We start from the raw sequence: 19,946 nt of genomic DNA on the forward strand, positions 1-19,946 counted from the left end.
AATAAATTATCAAATGACTGAATACGTAAAGTAGATAAAGGCAGATAAAGTAAATTCACAGAATATACACAGTAGTTGAATATACATCACATCAGCATCTAAAATACATACAAAAACTAATTAAATGTTCACTGATTGATACAGTTAACAGAAAAAAAATGCAGAAATAAAATGCCAGGCTCTAAAACCACCTCCCAAAGCAAGGAACATCTTACATTCAAGATGGTGTGGCTATTTCCTGAGAAAGGTCCCTATCTCTCAGTTTTGTGTGCCACACAAATGTGTGACAGCATCATGGTCAGAGACAAAGAATAACTAACAGGGTACACAGAAGCTGAGCACATTGACCAAACCTGTCACATCACACAAAAACAACATGGTAGCCACCCTAATTTCTACCCCTGCCTAGAGGGATCAGTCTCCTACTACCATGGGCATTCTAGAAGTTGATCTGTGAGCATATGCTCAAGCATATGCTTGTTTCTGTCCTCTGGTTCACAGCATGATTTTATGCTTTTGTTCTTAGAAGGAATACTTTCACAGGAGGAGTGGAAAAAAAACCCCTAATTCCAAATAGTTAGTAATTTAATGGTATGAGCTTGGAAACTCCTTATCTATCCTAGGAAAAACTCCAGTTCCTTAGCTATTGACCTACAAGGGGTACTGCAATCAGAAAAGATCTGACACCATGTTTTTACAGACAGAGCCCCATCAAGTAAGTGAGCACTGAACATACCAGCTAAAAATTTCAAGTGATATTACCTTTTTAGTCAGACTATAAACCAGGCTGTACATCAGTGGTGTGCAATCCACTCGCAGTGTGTAGTTTCCTGAAAAAACATGACAAACTATTTGAAGAAGGAAGTTCCCTCAGCTGAAATTTCATGCTGTTATTTATTAGGAAGGAGACTAGGGAGCTACACTCTTTATGAGGAGCAAGCTGAGAAGAGTTTTCTTATGATCCTCCAGGTGCACTGTATTGGTTAGGTTGAATTAGAGCCCAGCTCTTGAAGCAAGTCTTAAAAGCTTCTCTTATGTCCCCATGATTAATATGCACATTATAAGAGAAGAAGCTGACTCTAAAGAGTTGCCATGGAATGCAGAGCACAACACTTCTTGTCTCTCTTATGACCTCCCAAACAGTGGGTCACTACTGTAAAGGACTTTTTCCCTGAAAAAACATTAATATCTGAAGGATACTTTATGATTCTAAGCCACAGTTTCTCCCCATATTTGTTTTTGAATTAATACAACAAAAATTATCACATTGAAGGTCTCATGGATCATCAAGACAAAATCCCTCCCAGTCATACCACCACTATTCCTGCAAAACACAAGTCATATCCATATACCTTCAACAGAAGAATCTGCATTGATATAAGCCACTCCCCGTGCTTGCAATACTTTGGCATTTTCCTACAAGAAAGAAAATTAAAAAAGGAAGAAAATGCTGATAAACTTTTTGTCCCTCAGAACTATCTTCCCATTCACAAAAGAAGCAGCTGTTTCATAGAAGGGTATCATAAAGTGCAAGGAGCTAGAGATTCTTGGTAGTTCAAAAGGAAATTCAAGGGAGAGAGAGATTGTGTGTGTAAGGAAGAGAGCGGGGGCGGGGGAAGAAGTTCTTTCTAGTGCAGATTTCTCAAAGAGCAGCCACCATGCAAATCTCTTTTTGAACACTCTTGGTTTACCTCAGCCCACTCTGTTGATCCTAACAAGCCAAATTCCTCTGCATCCCAGCTTGCAAATATCACTGTTCTCCTTGGTCTCCATCCTAAAATGAAAGACAATGAAAATTTATTACAAAAATAAAAGCTGCTTGTTACATGACTAATGTGAAAACATATGGCATTTTTGGAGGGGGCTGATCTTTTACCATGATCTGTGGGGAAAGAGATATCCATAAGGAACTTTAACACCAATTTCAGTAACCTTATCTAATAATGATTTGCTATTGTAGCAATCTGTCCTCTACTTCAATATCGGGCCAAATAATGTATTTCGTCTCTCACCTTTAAATGCAAGAAAATTTTCTAGAATCTAAAACTCTGATTAAGGAAATAAATTTGCTGTGCACAAAGTCTTGAAAGAAAGCTTTTCTAATCCTCTTGCTCTGTTCAGTCTAGTATACATTGTATATCAGTGTCTACTCTGAGAGAAAAGAGACATATTTTCATATCTATTACAGAACTTCTTTGACCTGTCTTTCCAATGATTTCAAAACTTAAGCAATTCCCCGTAACTTTGACAAATCACCTTCAAAAGAAAAATCTTTCACTTGAAGTGCTCCATTCAATTTAAATGCATGCTAAATAGAACAGGATCTATTGCCCTGATGCTGTACCTCAGCTCAAAGTTTTCTGTGAAGCTACTGGAACCTTTTCATGTTTTGCTCCTTTTTTTTTTTAACTTAATTTTTCCCCATTTGCATTCCAGAGACAGCTTCCCCTGATATTTCCCTGATATTACTGGGAAGAAATGGAAATAAAACTAAATGTCAATAGGTTTTATGTGTAATAGCAGGCAAAGAACACTTCTCTAGCACGGTATTTATGTCACAGCTTCTCTCCATGGGATGTCAGACAGGGAGACAGCATTTGCTCTGACAGCAACAGAAACCTGGTGCAGCTGACATTTGTTCCTATTCTAATGCAAGCAGGCATGAGGTATTTTTAACCATTACCTCCTACTATGCTTGCACAGCTCATTCTCAGCATTACACGGACATCCTTCACTTATTCTTGAATATGCCTCCAGGCCACAGTCAAGTGCTGAGAGGGCTCTCAGTGTGGCCCTGAAGAAGCCTTTATGAGTTCACCACTGTGTCAGTATTATAACACCACTGACATATCCAGTCTGACCAACCCCAAATACAGAATAGTCAATTGTACCTAAATGTAGTGTTTATTTCACCATCCCCCATTTGTTTTGTTTCCCTCTAGGTGTACTTTCTCTTGAGCAGAAGTACTTCACATACACCAAGGTGTTTATTCAACAACAGCGTGTTTATTCAGAACATCAGTCTTGAATAAACTTCTTGAATCAACACCTCTTGCATCAGAGATACAGGTTTTTCATTTCAAGCATATGTTTAAATCTCACTGAAATCAATGGGCACTGCTGAGAGCAGCTACTTTGATGTGCCTTATTCTTTTATTACATTACCTTCATTTTTCAGTTTTCCAAAGCTCCTCACAATCTCGTGAACCACAGCTGCCCCACTCTGAGGATCAATGCCACCAAATACCCATGAGTCACGGTGGCCTCCCAGGATGACATATCTGTCTAGAGAAATTAATTTTGGAGGTTTACTTAGGAATATTTTTTTCCTGACATAGAGACATTAACTTGAAGTAATTTCTAATTTTCCATGTACATATCAAGCAACAGAGATTAATAGTTTATAATACAAATGATAGAAAGGAAAAAAGTGTTTTAAATTTCTGAAGACATTTTTCTGTATTTTCAGTCAGTGTGGAAGAATTTGTCAAACCCAGTAACTGGATCCACAAGACTTAAAACTTCAAACTCCATGTTATTAGTTTTATTACTGAATATACTACAGGTTTCCTCTAAAGATAGAAGCGTTTTTCCATACTTCACAATAGTGTGCTTCATGGTGAAGATGCTATAGTTTTATCTGTAGAGCACAGAAATTCACAACATTGTGAATTCATGTGCTGAATGCAGTATTTCTCTGGATATATATAACCAATCACAAAAAGGTCTGTCTAAATCATGACAGAGATATGATTGCTGAGATAAAATTCAGACTAGGTCTCTGTGCTACTATAACATGGCTAACAGTTGTGTTTTAGGCATAAGGAAAGTGCTGCAGTCAGAAGATAAATGATGTTATCATCATTCTAGGAAGAGACTGTAAGATAGACAAAAAGTCAATAATGGCGGATATAGTGTCTTCCAACGGAACGCAAAATCCATTCCCATGTTTCTTAGGGGAGAATATCCGCTTCAAAATATTCTTTCAATTGCAAAGTTATTTGCCTGAAGACAAATATTTCCATCCTGGTTATGACTCCCCCTTGAAAATCAGCATTTACAGTGAAAGTGCTGACATACCCTGAACCATATGAAAGCTAGTGCAAACACCATTTCAAAGATAATGCAATACACTATTTCAGAGAAAAGTATATTCCTCATCTCCCCCTTGTAACCATCAAGTACATGCAGAGGTCACTGCTCTCTCAGATTGTGCTGAAGACAATGATTTTACCTGGTTCCACTGTGCCTCTGATGGTACCAATCACATTGTAAATCCTTCTTACTTCATTGTTGCTATGAATGTGCATTTTCACCTTTCTAGTGTATTAGGAAGAAAACACAAAGAGAAAATCCACCAGATTAGATAAACAAACATCTTGACATCTTTCAAAAGTGTACAATATAAATGACAAAGAAAGCATTTTGATCAAATTTATCTCCTATTAAACCAAAGTAAATCTGAAAATATTACCTTGTATTTTTTTCTGGATTTATACTTGCACAAATGAGACCAGCATTTAGCCCTTGACAGCTATATAATATTGATGATGTCAATAATATTTATACAGATAATGGGATCAGAACGCCAAAGACCAAATTTAAAAACTAGCTAGCAGTGAGGTTTTTTTTAATTTGAAATATTGAAAAAAAATGGAAAGCATCTAATGTTCAAAAGGTAAATAGTTCAAATGTTCCGCAGTTTGTTACAAATCAGAACTGACTCCATGTCACAGTTTAATCCCAGCCAGCAGCCACACCCCACACAGCCACTCACCCACTCCCCCACTAGCACTGAGAGCATCTATAGGGTAAAAGGTAGAAAACTCATGGGCTGAGATAAAGAAAATTTTATACACAAAGCAAAATCCATGGAAACAAGCAAAGCAAAATTGTTCAACCATCTCCAAAAGAGCACAGCCCTATCACAAGTAATGGTGACTTAGGAAAACAAACACCATCACTCCAGATGTCTCCCCTTTCCTTCTTCATCCCTCCCTTTATGTACTGAGCATGATGCCAGATGGTCTGGAGTATCCCTTTGCTCAGCTGGGATCACCTGTCCTGGCTGTGCCTCCTCCCAGCCTCCCATGTACCCCCCACTCTCTCACCAGTGTGGCAGCATGAAAAGCAGAAAAGGCCTTGGCTCTGTGTGAGCCCTGGTCGGCAATAACAAAAACATCTCTATATTAACAACCCTGTGTTCATGAGAAATGAAAAACAGCCTCATACCAGCCGCTGTGAAGAAAATGAACTCTACCCTAGCCAAAACAAGAACATTCCAGCACAGTCCATATTACTGCAGCATCTCAGGCAGCAGAAAACAAGACAACCTGAGTTGCATCAAGAGATTTTTTGTCTACAACATCAAGAGTTGTTTATCTGTACCACAGCTGAAGGTGCAACAACTCAGCCCCACGTTAAACAGTTCATATGAAGTCAATACATTGTACTCTGACAACATTAAAACACATAGACTTAAGTCCTAAACTGTAATTACTAATTCAGCTATAAACAATCTGAAGCAATAAAATTTACTGATATGAGAGATTAGGCTCCTCTTTTTCTGGAAAAGCTGAGTAGAAAAACTGCTTATAAGAAGCAGTTAATTACTGCTTTATATAAGTAAAAAGCTAAGACCAGAAGCTGGACTCACATGAACTTAAAAGGAAACAAAAGTACTCAGCGAAAAGAAAAAAAAAAAAAAAAAAAAAAAAAAAAAAAAAAAAAAAAAACCTCCAAAAAAAACCCCAAAACCTCTCATCAAAGACTAGATGCTTTTCAAATGAAACTGGTTCAGGACTAGCTAGAAACTAAAGCAAGGTAGTCATATCCATCCAATCAAGACATAATGTACTAATGCTTTGCACTGAGCACATTTCAGCCATGGAAACAGCCAAAATCAAAGGAATGATATAAATAAACCCAGCTACTCTATCTTTGGTCAAACTTTATTGCTCTACCTGCTTTTTCCCCTGATCCCAAGAACACTCTCCTTAGGAAACAAAACTGACCTTGAAGAATGATCTTCTGTAAATCCAGGACCAACGTTGTAAGATACATTCAAATTTCCTTTCCAGCTACTGTGAGGTGGTGCAGGTCCTCCCATATTACTGTTATGGAAAAAAAAAATCGTTATCAGTTACAGAGCTCTTACAACAGCACCAAACAAATGAGGACCCAGAAACCACACTATGCTAGGTGCCATATGCATGTAAGCCAGTGTTGGTCATTGTTTTAGACAATCTATACTACAAGCTTTGGCAGGAGAATAATCTGGAGTTTTAGCTACAGCTACACGAATACTAGTAAATTAATACAGAACAATAATCCTCCGCATAGACATCAGCTTGGAATGGTCTACAGCTATCCTGGAAGGAAGTGTTGGCCAAAAGGCTTTGCATATAAACTGCCTCTTGTAAACAGTCCCTGGAACATTCTCATACCTTGAACTGCATTTGCATTTGAATTAGCAAAAGGCAACTTGGGCCGTTCCTTAATTTAACAGCACAGGCACTAGTTTTATGGTGCGTGTCCCTGCACACTACTTAATCTTATAGCATAGGCAGTTGATGCATGTCAAAGATGGCTAAAGTAGAGAAATATGATCAGTCCAAGTCACCCATTCTTGTTCCATTGTCAGAAGTGTCATGCTTCTCCTCTTAACACAACTGGAAATGCAGTAATTCAGTGGATTACAATCACCCAGACTGATTCCCTTGAAGGACTTTTATTTTTGACATGAACTTCTGAGATACAAAGCAAGTATGCTGAATGTTCTGGTTCTTGGGAAGCAAAATATATTTCTTGTAAATGAAAGCATGTCTTTTACTGTAAATACATACTTCAGTCCACAGAACAACTTCAACATGTGTTCGGGCACTGAGTAAATTGTAAATCATATAAAAATATGATAGCAGGAATAACAAGATGCTATGACTTCTCAAGACAAAAGTGAAAACAAGGACCCAGTATTTTTAAAGGATTTAGGTTTTATTCATAATTATTAAAACCAAGTTCTAGTATTATTTAATACTTAATGAACAGAAATATCTGGCTACATCAAATTTATACATAGTCATCTGCTCTATCACTACTAGTTGGCAGTGGATAAAAGAGTTTTTTTATCTATATTTTTATCATTATGAACAGTAATTCTGATAATAGAGATAACTATAAAGTTTAAAAGAAAAGAAAACTTGGAGACATATTAGTCCATATTACAAATGACCATTTCCAGACAACTCTGCACATACCTCATATGTAAAAACAGATACCGCACTTACCTCCTACCGAGGTCCTAATAAGAAACAAACATATTAATTCAACAGCTACAGGAGAAGCAGAGTGCAAAAGTCATTTTACTCTCTTTTCAAATGCTCTCATAACTTCCAAAAAACAGTCTGCTAAAAATACCTCATGTCTCCCATGCACTTACCGCAGTAATGATTCTGCATCATGATAGCCAATAGGATGAACTGGAATTTTTGGGAGACCTACACCACTGCTTTTGTCTAATCGGTGCATGTATTCTGAAAGCAAAAGACAAATACAGATATTTTCATATTTACAAGTCTCAGAAGGAAGCTGTACAATTCTTAGCACAGTCTTAACACTGGAGTCAGGAATAATCATTTCACTTTCCCAGAAGCTGAGCTGACATATTCCCAGTAATTTCATTCTTTGTGCTTTACCAACATACTTTCAGAGACACTAATCAAGGTTCCCCCCATAGTGTCTGCAGGCATGCATATGAAGATGGCTGGAAATTTTAAAATTATTTGTTCTTTTTTTAACTTTTTTTTGAGTTGAAATACTTTTACATAGAAATATTTCTCTTCATGGGAAAGAAGTTCAGACTAAGCTATACATGAAGAACAACAGCAAAGAAGGAGCCCACAGTGTCATGCTTGGAACATTCAGCTGGGAACTAAAAAACTTTGCCAGTTGATAAAGAGATGCAGATAAAAGCTTATACACTGGGCTACTAAATATTCTGGATTGCTGTTTATGTGTACAAATCAAAATCTAGGTTTTGTTCTGACAAAGCTCAAATACAAATAATTTTTTTTTTTTTGCAAATCTTAATCTTCATGGACAAAAGCATATACACAATAGTTTCCTCCTTAATACAATATTCACGGGAACCCTTTGTGATTGAGGGAGCCAAGGATTCATCTGTGTGATCACTGACTCTAGGCATGAGGAACCACAAATTTTCTTCCTGGTCTGCTCTGCCATGCTGCTGTTTTGAACATGTATCGCCTTCCAGCTCAAGTTCTGCTGCCTAGAGACAACACTGCCTATCACTTAAGGACTACCTTTCTTGAGGTGATTGCCTCTCTCAGATATGCTGGCCCAAGTGCTGGCATAAATAGTTCTTAATGAGTTTCCATCAAAATGATCTGGTTTAGTGCTAAATGAAACAGGCACAACTCAAGCAGCTGAAGAAGCATAAGGTGAAGGTGATTAATACACATCAGTACTCTAGGGCTCCCCTAATATCCTCTCACTTTCTCTCATGCGCCATTTACAGAAGTGGCCTACTGCAGTGAAACCCAAAGCTGCCTTTTAGCAACAAAGACTAAGAAAGGAAGTGTGCTGTTATAAGGGAGAAAACATCCTCTGCCCTTTCTTGGTACCAGACCCTCAGAGAATGCCTTTTCTAGAGTCACTCACCTTTTGCAGGATAACCTGGAGTCAGAGGATCCCCTGCTCCATTCAGGTTTAATACATTCCCACGCTGGGCTCCTCCACCTGGAAGGTCCCAGCCGTTTGGATAAGGATCTACTCCAGGTGCACAGTAGTCAGCAGGGTCAGAGTACAGAATAATTCCCTTGGCACCTGCCAATTCAGCATTCTTCACCTGCAAAGCACATCTCCAGTCCCTATCCAGTCCTTTATAGCTTGACTCCAGAGTTCAAGGGGCAAAACAAAGTATAAATTACAGCGATTTTTCCTCAGGATCTTTTACAGTGCTTGGGATAAGTCAAGGGCCCATAACTGTCTCCTAATTTTCTGAAACATATATACACAGATATCAGGTTTCATATGAAAGTAAAAAGTTTGCTCTTGCTTGGACTTTTTGTTAGCAGATACCACCAGTAACATGGAAAACATTCTCCACATTACTGCTACATAACCTGAGTTTGCATTCTGTCATCCAGATCAGAACAATCAGCTGACCATTGAAATATACACAGCATGAACAGAAAAAACTGTATCACATTAATGCAACAGTATCTTTCAGGTAGTCCTGTATTTACCTTATTTACCTAAATGATCTCTGAATGGATATCAGGGTCTGGTCCATACAGAAAAATTATAATTGGAGAGCTTGAAACTGCCTTTGGCTGTGAACAACACTAACTCCAGGGAGCCTACATTTTAGGCTCATTACGGCAGAAGGACTGACCCGCATGCTGTTTTAAAAGTGTTCTTGTGTGACTTTATTATTGCATAATATATATCATTCTGACATCCCAATCTGGTTTGCTACTAGATATGACAGTGATGGATAGTGACAGAGTGACAACTAATCCTCAACAGTTTCAAATTTGGGCATTTTAACTCAGAAATATCATAGCTTTTTTTTTTTTTTTTTTTTTTTTTTTTTTTTTTTTTTTTTTTTTTTTTTTTTAGGAAATACAGTACTTCCCTTCATCTTCTACCCTATTTTTGCACACCATTAGGAAGTTTAAAAAGTTTCAGTACATTTCTCCAGATTTTATATAGGCTACCAAATTCTTCACAATATAAGCAGTCATTAGAAATAATATTGCAAGACTGAGCATATCCTTTTGTGTAAATGAGGGGAGGGCATATAATTTCCAAACCACAGGAAAACTGCCTCTCTAGATATTAGTAACTCTAAGATATTTGTGTTTCATTCTAAGGAAAGATTCACAGACAGTAATATTTTCTTCAATTTTTAAGTTTTTTCCATTCAGATAGTATCTTGAGGAGTGGTAAACAATTTAGTGAAAATATTATCTGACCCAGAATATGAGTTTTATACCACTTCTCACTGGTGAAAATTATATGTATGTAAACCAGTGAGTTATCTATTTAAAAGCTTCACACAAGAAGCTTTTAAATTTTAACTTTTAAACAAGCTTTAAAACTTTAAAGTTTTAAAGCTTTTAATTTTAATTTTACTTTTAATTTTAACTTTTAAACAAGCTTTTAAACAAGATTAATCAACAGCATATAATAAAAACTGGCATCCAGTGAATTCAGTACTTGACACCCTTAGGTAACTGACAAATACAAATTATAGTCCTGCTCAAATTAGGGTCAAAATAGTTGTTGAAAAAGAACCAAACGGTCTTACATCTTTTCTAAGAAAATAACTTGAGTGTATGCCTGAAGTATGTACAGGATTATGTCCTTTCCTGTTATGTTGTGGAAGCCTGTGAAAACTAGTTTAAAAATAAATTTATATGATAGATATGGCAGAGACATTGAATAACCAAATACAGAATTTAAAATAACTTACATATAGAGATATACTCTTTCTGGTATACAGAAACCATTAAAAAGAAACACAATATATACATAGTAAAGAACAACTGATCCAACAGGGAAGAACAATCTAGTTCAGAACGGGAGTGCATGACATTCTATTAGTGATATTTTGGAAAAAATTTTAAAATATGGAACATTTTCCAACTGATTTACTTTTATCCTAGAAATATTAAAGAATCATCTTTGAACACAGGTCTATGGAAACTCTGTTACTCTAAAATCTCCAGAACACCTCGGGGAAGTGTTTCAGTCTCTTGAAAACACTGAAGGGCAGAAGAGTTGGAGTAACACTGAGAAGGGCAGCAATGCTTTTATTCACAGGGATTACCTTGTTTCCTCTGAAGATCTTCCCATATCTGGCAATAACAATCTTTCCTGTGCAGTTAATTCCCATGTCACGTTGTAACGTAAAGAAGTCCTCGGTGCGGCCATAATTCACATACACCAACTCACCCTGAGAGAGAGGCAGGATTTGAAACAATAATGTCCAAGAGCATGCTGAAAGGAGTGCGTGATCTTCTAAGATAATAATGGCTTTCAACATAGAATTCTTGACCATCAAGAACCCAGAAGAGCTTTGGCCCTACTGAGTATGCCCACTGAGGAGCTTTATACATGCTTCCTTCCTGTGCTGTTCGCAGTACAGATGCAAACAGTTCACTGGAGAATGTTATTGCTAAAAGCACTAGATAAGTACCTGGAGGTCTTGTCAAACTCTTATGTTATAAGGTGAAAATAAGCATCAGATTTTGAAATTACAGTCTTGTCTTTAGGTATTGTTTTCATTGGAAACCAAGTTTTATATTTAATTGAAATAAAACAATTTCCTAAAGAAGGAAGAAGCTTTTTAAACTTTTCATCATTTCTCACATCTCATCAAACCAAACAAAGCAGTGATGTTGTTCTACCTTTCTGGGGTGATATGCTATGATAAAAGGTCAAAATCCATTAATTTTATCTTATACTATGTTCCAAAATTCCCACTGCAATTCTTGGAACACTCAAAGCTCTTATGTCCTAGGGTGCAGATTATCTGCCTGGTTCTCCAGCTTTCTTTGAGTGTCTGAGGCAAATACACACAGTATTCCTTTTGTTTTCTGGATTTGAACAGCTTATTAACAAACATCATGAAGTACATGACTGATATAATACTGAGCTGTGTGAGTAGAAGCATTAGTATCTTTCTAGATGGAACTTTAAAGCAGAGCCTGGACCAGGGTTCTGTCAACCTAAATTATTCTACATATAGAAAGGAAAGATATTGAGAACAACACCAAGAAATTCTAATCTTACAAACTATTAATTGAAACCCTAATGATCACAGAACAGAAAACTCCTGCTACACAGGCCAGCTTTATCAAAGAAAGCCCATCAGCTGATACCATCTGTATAACAAGACAGGAAGGGTTAGTGTTAAATTCAGATCACAGCAACACCTTTATCACCAGCTAGAAATGTCAGTAAAAGCTTTTCAAGCATAGTCAACACTGAGCAGCTATACCTGTCAGTGTGAGCCTTGGACAAGCAGCATTTTGAAAAGTGATTTTGTTCATTTGGCCGGGTAAATGTAACAGTCTATTTGTTCACCAAGATGGGAAACAACGGCGCATTGCTACAGAAATGTCTGGGGGGTTTACAGCAGCAACTGATATTAAAGATTTATTACTACAGTTTTTAAGGTAAAGAAAAAAAAGATCCAGCTCAGACTCAAACTAGAGGAAAATATTAAACATATATATGACTGCTCAATTTGAACGCTGCTCCGTCACAATAATCCCAAGAACACTGGAGCTAGGTCACCTTTCCTACTAGTGATAACGTGAGTTTTGAACTAAAGCCTAAGGAAGTTCAAATTATTCTGTATTGCTCTCTGATATTCTCTGCTATGGTACAGTACACTGTGGTATTCCATCTTATCCATTTCTATTATTTCTATCTCTGTCTCTGCTTCTTTTCCTACCTCTATTTCTTTTACTATGTAGCATTCTACTATCTTACCTCAGGCACTCCTTGGGCTGAAAAGGCATTGTAGGGTGGCACCACATCTGCAACAGCCTCATATCCTGGAGGAGGAGGCTCAGACAATGATGTGTTGAAAACCTAATAGGAAAAGAAAAAAGGAATAAGGTAAACAAGGCAATGTGAAAAAGGAATACTTTCTATTCACAAGAACATTTCACAAGCATTTGCAATCTAGAAGACTCTGGTTTTAGAATTCTACCTAAGAAGTGGCCAAAATTTTAGCAGGCATTGGGCATCCTTTTCAGTAGGCATGCTCAAGGTGTGAATTTAAAAATCCCATCTCCACTCTTCACAGAGAATCCTGCATAAATGAATACAGGGTTCCCTGAAGTGGTCTGGGTACAGCAGATAAGAACAGGTTAGATCACAGTGGTAAAAATGCTTGCATTCTGTTCATCCCTGAGGCTTCTATGTGCTATCACAAAGAGAATGAACACATTCCCTTTGTGATAGCACATCTTGAGACCTAAATTCTAATCTTCTAGAAACTGAATTTAGCTGAATCATTGGTACTGTATAATGAATCAATGCAAAGAATGGTGCTGACCAGGATTTCTTTCCTCTTTTTAAATAATACAGTAATTTTCAAACAATTGACTAACATCAAGTAATTTTCTTACCTAATTGTTTTTTAATCCATATGTCAGGATGCTGTATGAATCAGGGGAAATATTAGTATTCCTAACACATGAAATTCACTTATTATGAAACAAAGATGCAAAATATAAAAGCAAACTGGAATCCCTGATTTTCATGGGCTTTGTACCAGGCCCAGTACCATTAAGTGAACAGAGGACAGTTTTCCCTCACAGCCTTCCCAGGTGTATGAAAGTGATTTTGTTCCCTGGTTGGAAAAACTGGTTGTTCATGTACCTCATTGCCATGCTCATCGATTATTGAGATGTAGTTGGGCTTAGTGTCGTTGGGGTAAGAGAGTAAGACATCATAATGAACCAACTGAACTGAATCCAAACCAAATTTCTTCCACTCAGCTTGGATTTGCTGTGCCAGATGCATATTTTCCTTTGTTCCTGCTAGGTGAGGAAGCCGTGTAAAATTGCTAGAGAAAAGGGAGAAATAAGCAGGGTCAGGCACTGAAGGTCATAATCAGAACTCCTCTTAGCCTAGCTGGAAATCAACCTCATAGGGATAATCAGATATACTCAGGCTAAATTAGGACCAAGACTTCTCTGCATCTATGTATTGTTATGTTGTACACATAACTGAGATTAAGGGTTTCAGGCTGTCCTGATTTAGCACAGCTTGCAGCATGGTTTAGCAAGAATGGTGTGATGACACCAGCTATGGGGTCTTGTCCTTTCTTTACTCCTTGTCTTCTAAGCTATAGTAGGTCATGCACTCCTATGCACAGTAAGACCTTATCATTGTGAAGGTAAAAGAACTGAGTACAATTATTTTTCTGTATTCAATTTAGAAACATGCATAATTTCTCTGGTCCTTACTTGTAATTAACTAGATGTTCTCCTTGAATCACACAATTTTAATTAATTTCGGCATGAATACTGGTTTATCTGAAAGTTCACTCCTAGAGTGTCTTGCTGGCAAGTAAAAGAGAGTGAGTTTTGAGTACTGTTTAAACAAGGAACAGAAAAACTCAACAATTTGTGACTTAAAAGTCATGCCAGCATGAATAACAAACAGTGAAAGAGAGCATAAATGATGAACAGCCCATTGTCTGGAAAAAAAAAAAAATTGTCCAGTCCTGACCATTGTGAAAGCCCAGTTGTGAAGCCAGCTGAAAAAACCCTCAATTGAATGAGGCTGTTATCATGATGTCCTCATTCTATCATATGACCATGCCATTAACATGCCAAAGAAACATGTGTGGCACCAGCTAATGTTAATGAAGGAAACTGTATTTTTGATTATGAAGGTGTGTGAGATTAGGAAAAACTTAAATTCTGGAGTTCAAGTAAGACTGAATCCATCAAAGAAATCTACTCTGAAAGAACTATACATATAGAATAAAAATAGAAATAGATAGAAATAGGTTTGCTTGTAAGGGATCTACAACAATCATCTAGCCCCACTGCCTGACCAGTTCAGGGCTGAAAGTCAAAGCATGTTATTAAGGGCACTGTCCAAATGTCTCTTGAACACTGACAAGCTTGGGTCACTGACCACCTCTCTAGAATGTCTGTTTCAAGTCTGAACATCCTCTTGGTAAAGAAATTCTTCCTCATGTCCAGTCTGAACTTTCTCTGGTGCAGCTTTGAACTATTCCTCTGCATCCTATCACTGGATACTAGGGAGAAAATACGCTCACCTCTTTTGCCATGTCCCCCCGCTTAGGAAGCTGTAGGAAGCAATGAGGCTGCCCCTCAACCTCCTTTTCTCCAAACTAGACAAAATCCTTAGCAGCCAAGTGCTGCTGGATAAAACCATGTTCCTCTGATCATGCTTAAATCTAATACTGTACTAAAAGTCACTGTTGCAGTGACAGTATCATCTTCTGGATGACATATACTGAACCAAGAGCACACTTACATGCTATTTGTGAGAATAGTTGTTTTCTAAAGGAGTTACAAATGTTTAGGTATCACATTTTCATTAGAAGTTATTTATGCAATAACACTTTCCTGTATTACACTCCCATTTAACTGAACATTGTGGTTTTCTTCATTTTCTCTTCTCAGCTGACTGCCTGTACTGGTAGTTCTGAGCAGTGACTAAGCATCTGCTGTATTTCACTGCAGGACTGGCCACATGACAGTAAATGAGGTACAATGCTTTCTGCTTACATGGAGACAGGGAGCTCAAAGGGCAGGAAGGTCCTTTCACAGAGCTGTTTAACAACAGGTGACTTTGCAAAAGCCAAAACACAGGTTAAGACTCTAAAAACTCCTAAATCTTTGGTTTTGAATGTGTATATTATATCCTAGTACATGACCAGAAGAGACCATACTTTTGAGCTAATTTATGTACAATTATTTATTCATGGCAAATACACCTAAAATGGAAGCAGTGGGATTGCTACAAACTTCCTATAAACTGAAAATAGCATTTTAGTAATTTAGTTTTGCACAACTCCATGCTATGTAATCAGACTGGGAGTATGAGACAAATCCAAATATGTTGATTATTCCTACAATAGCTGATGCTCTTTCTTTACACTGAAAGTAAATCCCCATCAATAAACTATGACTTGTGGCCTATTATTGACTGGAATAAATATAAGATTTTAACAAATACTACACTCTCCAAAGAGAAAAATAATCTATTTACAAAATCCCTAAAACAAATCAGGTAACAAGTACTTGTAGTTAAAGCTTCTAAGTTACTAAAACAGAAATATTTATAACATAGATTAAATTTTAGTAACTTTAAAATATTGATATTGCAATGTTCCATTGTTTTGAATTGTTTTAAGCATGACCAACAAGTCGGAGAGGTGATTCTGTCCCTCTACTCTGCTTCATGAGACCCCAGCTGCAGTGCTGTGCTCAGCTCTGAGACTCAACACACAAAGGACAAGAACTTGATGGAACAAGTCCCAGAGGAGGCCATGAAAATGATCAGAGGTCTGGAGCATCTCTCCTGAGAAAAAAGGCTGAGAGATTTGGGGCCATTCAGCCTGGAGCAGGCTCTGAGACCCTATAGCATTTTCCAGTATCTGAAGGGGGCTAACAAGAAGGCCCGAGAAGGACCTTTTTCAAGGGCATCTAGTGACATAAGAAAGGACAATGGCTTTAAACTGAAAGAGGTCAGCTTTAGACTGGATATTAGAAAGTAATTCTTTACTTTGAGAGTGATGAGGCACTGACACAAGTTGTCCAGAGAAGCTGTGGATGCCCCATCCCTGGAAGTGCTCAACGCCAGGTTGGACAGAGCTCTGAGCAACCTGGTCTAGTGAAAGGTGTTTAGAACCAGAGGAGCTTTAATGTCCCTTCCAACCAATTCTATGATTCTGTGGTCACTGGGCTGGCTCCCACTTAATTTTTTTTTCTTGTCTGAACTGATTAGTCTACACACTGCTTACTAAAGAAACTGCTTGATGTTTTCCGCTTTCATTTCCGCCATAAATGCTGTCCTCATGTCCTCATGAGTACTCAGAGATGTCTTCTTATCTGTAGGTTTTGCAAACCAGCCTGTACAACACATGAAAATACCAAAGTGAAAACATCAGAGCAATATTCTCATGACACACACTGCTTCTCTTTGGTGTCACCAAAAGATTTTCACTGTTTTACATTTCAGAACTGTTTTCCTTTCAGCACATACAAGTAGCTACAACCTAATGCAGGCTGCAAAGTGATGGTGGTGTTAGTCCCATAAATGGTAAGAGAACATTTGTCTGGGTAGATGTTGAGTGATATTAAATACTATCTTACATTTATTCATCAGTTATTCTCCTGTAGATGCTAAGGAGATTTATCTATCATCCTTGAGCGCCAGAACGTCATGCTGTCAGTCATACAGTTACCTCAATAATAAGGCAGCAACTTTACACAAAAACACAGGCACACTTTGTAAGGAACAGATGTCTTGTAACTCCTTTCTCACTCTCTGGTCTGTCTGGCTTCTTTCTGGAATCCTTCCTTTTCTGAGCAAGCACTACCAGAGTAAGTGATGAGAGGAACAGCTGGCTAGAGAGAGAAGTGTTCCTGACATCTGTTTTAAAGTCAGACTGGACACATTCAGTGTATGTGCAGCAGCAGCCACACGGGTACTGTGTGACAGACCTGTGGGTTCAAGAGGGTAACAAGTTGGCACCAGTGAGGCACTGGTTACTGGCACAATGAAAGGCTCCACATGAGAGAGGAATTCAAAGGAATTCAGTCGGGGCTTCCCAATGGCAGCAATCCCAAGTACATACCAAATGGCATTGCAAAATACAAGTGGCTCCTTTGTTTTCTTTCCTTTTGTAAGCTCATCATGATTTAGATGTGAACCAAAAGGAAGGTAGGGATGGGGAATCTCTTGCAGCAGCAACCCTCAGTCCTGCCAGCTTGGGACCAGGAGCAGGTGAGACACTGAGACTATTTTCCCTTCGTGTCCGTGCCCCTCCAGCCCCCTGTTTACCTTCCTGCCTCTCTGCCTGCAGCTGGTGCTGTTTCAAAGCAGAAAGGTCGAGGGGTACTTCTTTTGTCCCCCCCTCACAAACCCAGCGCCCCTTTTTCTTGCCCACTATTTTACTCCTATTTACTTGAACAAAAAGTAAATAGAAAAACAAGCCAAAGACACAAAACCCCTTCTGCGGAGGAGCTGGACATCCCAGAGAGGCTCAGTGACAGCACCGGCCCGCTGTGAAGGGCAGGTGGCATCGCCCGGCTGAGCACGGACTCACCTCGGCCACCCTTGTCACACACTCCCGGGCGCTGCAAACCCGCCCGCTCCCCCCCTACCCCAGCTCCGAGCCGCGTTCGCCGGCTGGACGAGCCCCCGATGCGAAGGAGGGTTAGTCCGCACTGTACCGATGAGGAACCCGAGGAGGAAGAAACCCGCCGCGGCTCCCAGGACGACAGCCCAGAGGCGGCCGCTGGCTGCCCTGGGGCCGGCCGACTCCGAGCGGGCACCGAGCGACGTCCACATGGCTGCCGGCCCGGCTGCCTCGCCGCCCGCAGTGCCCAGGCCGGGGCCCGGCCGCCCGGCCCGGCTCTCCCCGCCCCGTCCCGCCCCGTCCCGCCCGGGGTGAGGCCCTCCCGCCGGCAGGCCCGGGGTGAGCTGTTCCTGAGCGCAGGCGGCCGCTCCGGGCTGCCCACCTCCCCTCAGCCGGGCATCCTGTCGCCCCGTGTTTCATAGAACCACAGAATCAAATAGGCTGGAAAAGACCTCTGAGGTCATCGAGTCCAACCTACGGTCAAACACCAACACATGAACAAGACCATGGCACCAAGTGCCGCATCCAGTCCTTCCTTTAACACCTCCAAGGATGGTGACTGCACCACCTCCTTGGGCCCATTCCAGTGTCTAATCACCCTTTCTGTAAAGAAACTTATTTTAATGTCCTCACTGAACCTCCTCAGACACAGCTTGAGGTTATGTCCTCTTGTTCTGTTCTTGGTAGCCTGGGAGAAGAGGCTGATCCCCACCTAGCTTCAGCCTCCTTTCAGGGAGTTGTAGAGAGTGATAAGGTCACCCCTGAGCCTCCTTTTCTCCAGGCTGAACCCCAGCTCCCTCAGCTGTTCCTCATAGGACATGCACTCCAGAGTCTTCACTAACTTCATTGCCCTGCTCTGGATACTGGAATGTCCTTCTTGAATTGAGTGGCACAGAAGTGAACAAAGGATTCAAGGTTTGATCTTCCAGGTTTGAGTACAGGGAGATGATCACTTCCCTCTCCTGCTGGCCACACTATTACTGATACAGGCCAGGGTGCCATTGGCTTTTTTAGCCACCTGGACACACAGTTCTTTTAATTTACTACAAAGGGCAGTAAGAACGCAGAGCGATGGCTTCCACGCTCAGTTTGCCATGGATTTCTCACACTGTGCCGTGCCATGCCATCCTCCACAACCCACACATTAGAGCTGGGAACACCAGCAGGGCAAAGCTGAGGGGCAAGAAATGTAAAAGCCAATGTTTTTAAAGATACATTTTAAGAAACATTTTTCTCCAATACCTAACACACTCTGACAGGCTATAAAGACTCTTCAGAGAGATGTGTGCCCCTGTGAAGGTGGGTTGATTACCATGTATCTCCATGCCCTGTGTTTCCTTCCATTTTAGGGAGGCACAGCCCCAAAGAGAGTGGGTGCACCCAGCTGCCACTTTGAGGACAGGGCTGAAACTTTGTCTACTTTTGATTTTGCTGGTGTCTTTTTTTCCACCTCTTAAAATTACCACTGTATGATGTTGGAAAAACCTCTTTCATAAACCTCTTTCATTCAGTTCAATCATTGCATTTGGGATCAGACTGTACCTTTAGGGATGTGAACAGAGTGGAACTTTGCCTGCAGGGGTGACTTCACCAGCTCTGCATGGATTTTCATCCTCAGCACCCTTACTCGTGTGCCTGCTAGGGACACAGCTGGTGTTTAACACAAGAAGTCTGAAGTTGTGTTGCACCCATGTCCACATACAGTACAGGCAGTCTGTACTCAGCTGCAGCACAAGACTGTGCACTCGACAGGACTGCTCCTATTGAGCTGTGCTACTTGCTGATGCAGATAAAACCTGAACCTAGGATGAATTCCAGACTTTGGACTTTCTCTTGCCTCATCTGTAGAACCTATCCTGCCAGGAAATCTTGATACAAGAACACTAGAGGGCTACTGTGGAAAGGAGAAGTGTTGCCTTCAAAAAGCAATATACCAACAATACAACTTTGACACTTTCTAAGAGACAAAAAACCCCCTGCAAATTACCAGCCAGAAGAAAAAAAAAAAAAAAAAAAAAGCCTATATTTGTGATACTCGTCCTGTCTCCTACTTTTT

General features: G+C 39.6%; 1 protein-coding gene across 2 annotated transcripts in view; it reads right to left on the reverse strand.

The window, feature by feature from the left end:
- The window catches only part of LOC131080303 (putative N-acetylated-alpha-linked acidic dipeptidase), a 28,671-nt gene extending 10,536 nt beyond the window's left edge, over nucleotides 1-18,135 (reverse strand). For both annotated transcript variants that reach the window (XR_009114153.1, XM_058018493.1), the window contains exons 1-13: nucleotides 17,985-18,135; nucleotides 16,550-16,658; nucleotides 13,423-13,609; nucleotides 12,526-12,627; nucleotides 10,856-10,981; nucleotides 8,680-8,866; nucleotides 7,439-7,532; nucleotides 6,015-6,113; nucleotides 4,235-4,320; nucleotides 3,166-3,285; nucleotides 1,692-1,774; nucleotides 1,353-1,416; nucleotides 763-830 (exon numbers count right to left, since the gene is read on the reverse strand). Coding sequence is in view for 1 of the 2 variants with exons in the window: in XM_058018493.1 (XP_057874476.1) it covers nucleotides 763-830; nucleotides 1,353-1,416; nucleotides 1,692-1,774; nucleotides 3,166-3,285; nucleotides 4,235-4,320; nucleotides 6,015-6,113; nucleotides 7,439-7,532; nucleotides 8,680-8,866; nucleotides 10,856-10,981; nucleotides 12,526-12,627; nucleotides 13,423-13,609; nucleotides 16,550-16,658; nucleotides 17,985-18,102 (1,443 nt within the window). In the remaining variant the exon portion in view is untranslated. The remainder of the gene's footprint in view (nucleotides 1-762; nucleotides 831-1,352; nucleotides 1,417-1,691; nucleotides 1,775-3,165; nucleotides 3,286-4,234; nucleotides 4,321-6,014; nucleotides 6,114-7,438; nucleotides 7,533-8,679; nucleotides 8,867-10,855; nucleotides 10,982-12,525; nucleotides 12,628-13,422; nucleotides 13,610-16,549; nucleotides 16,659-17,984) is intronic.
- Nucleotides 18,136-19,946: the final 1,811 nt, after the last annotated feature.

Source organism: Melospiza georgiana, chromosome 2, assembly GCF_028018845.1.
Source record: "Melospiza georgiana isolate bMelGeo1 chromosome 2, bMelGeo1.pri, whole genome shotgun sequence".
Lineage (NCBI taxonomy): Eukaryota > Metazoa > Chordata > Aves > Passeriformes > Passerellidae > Melospiza > Melospiza georgiana.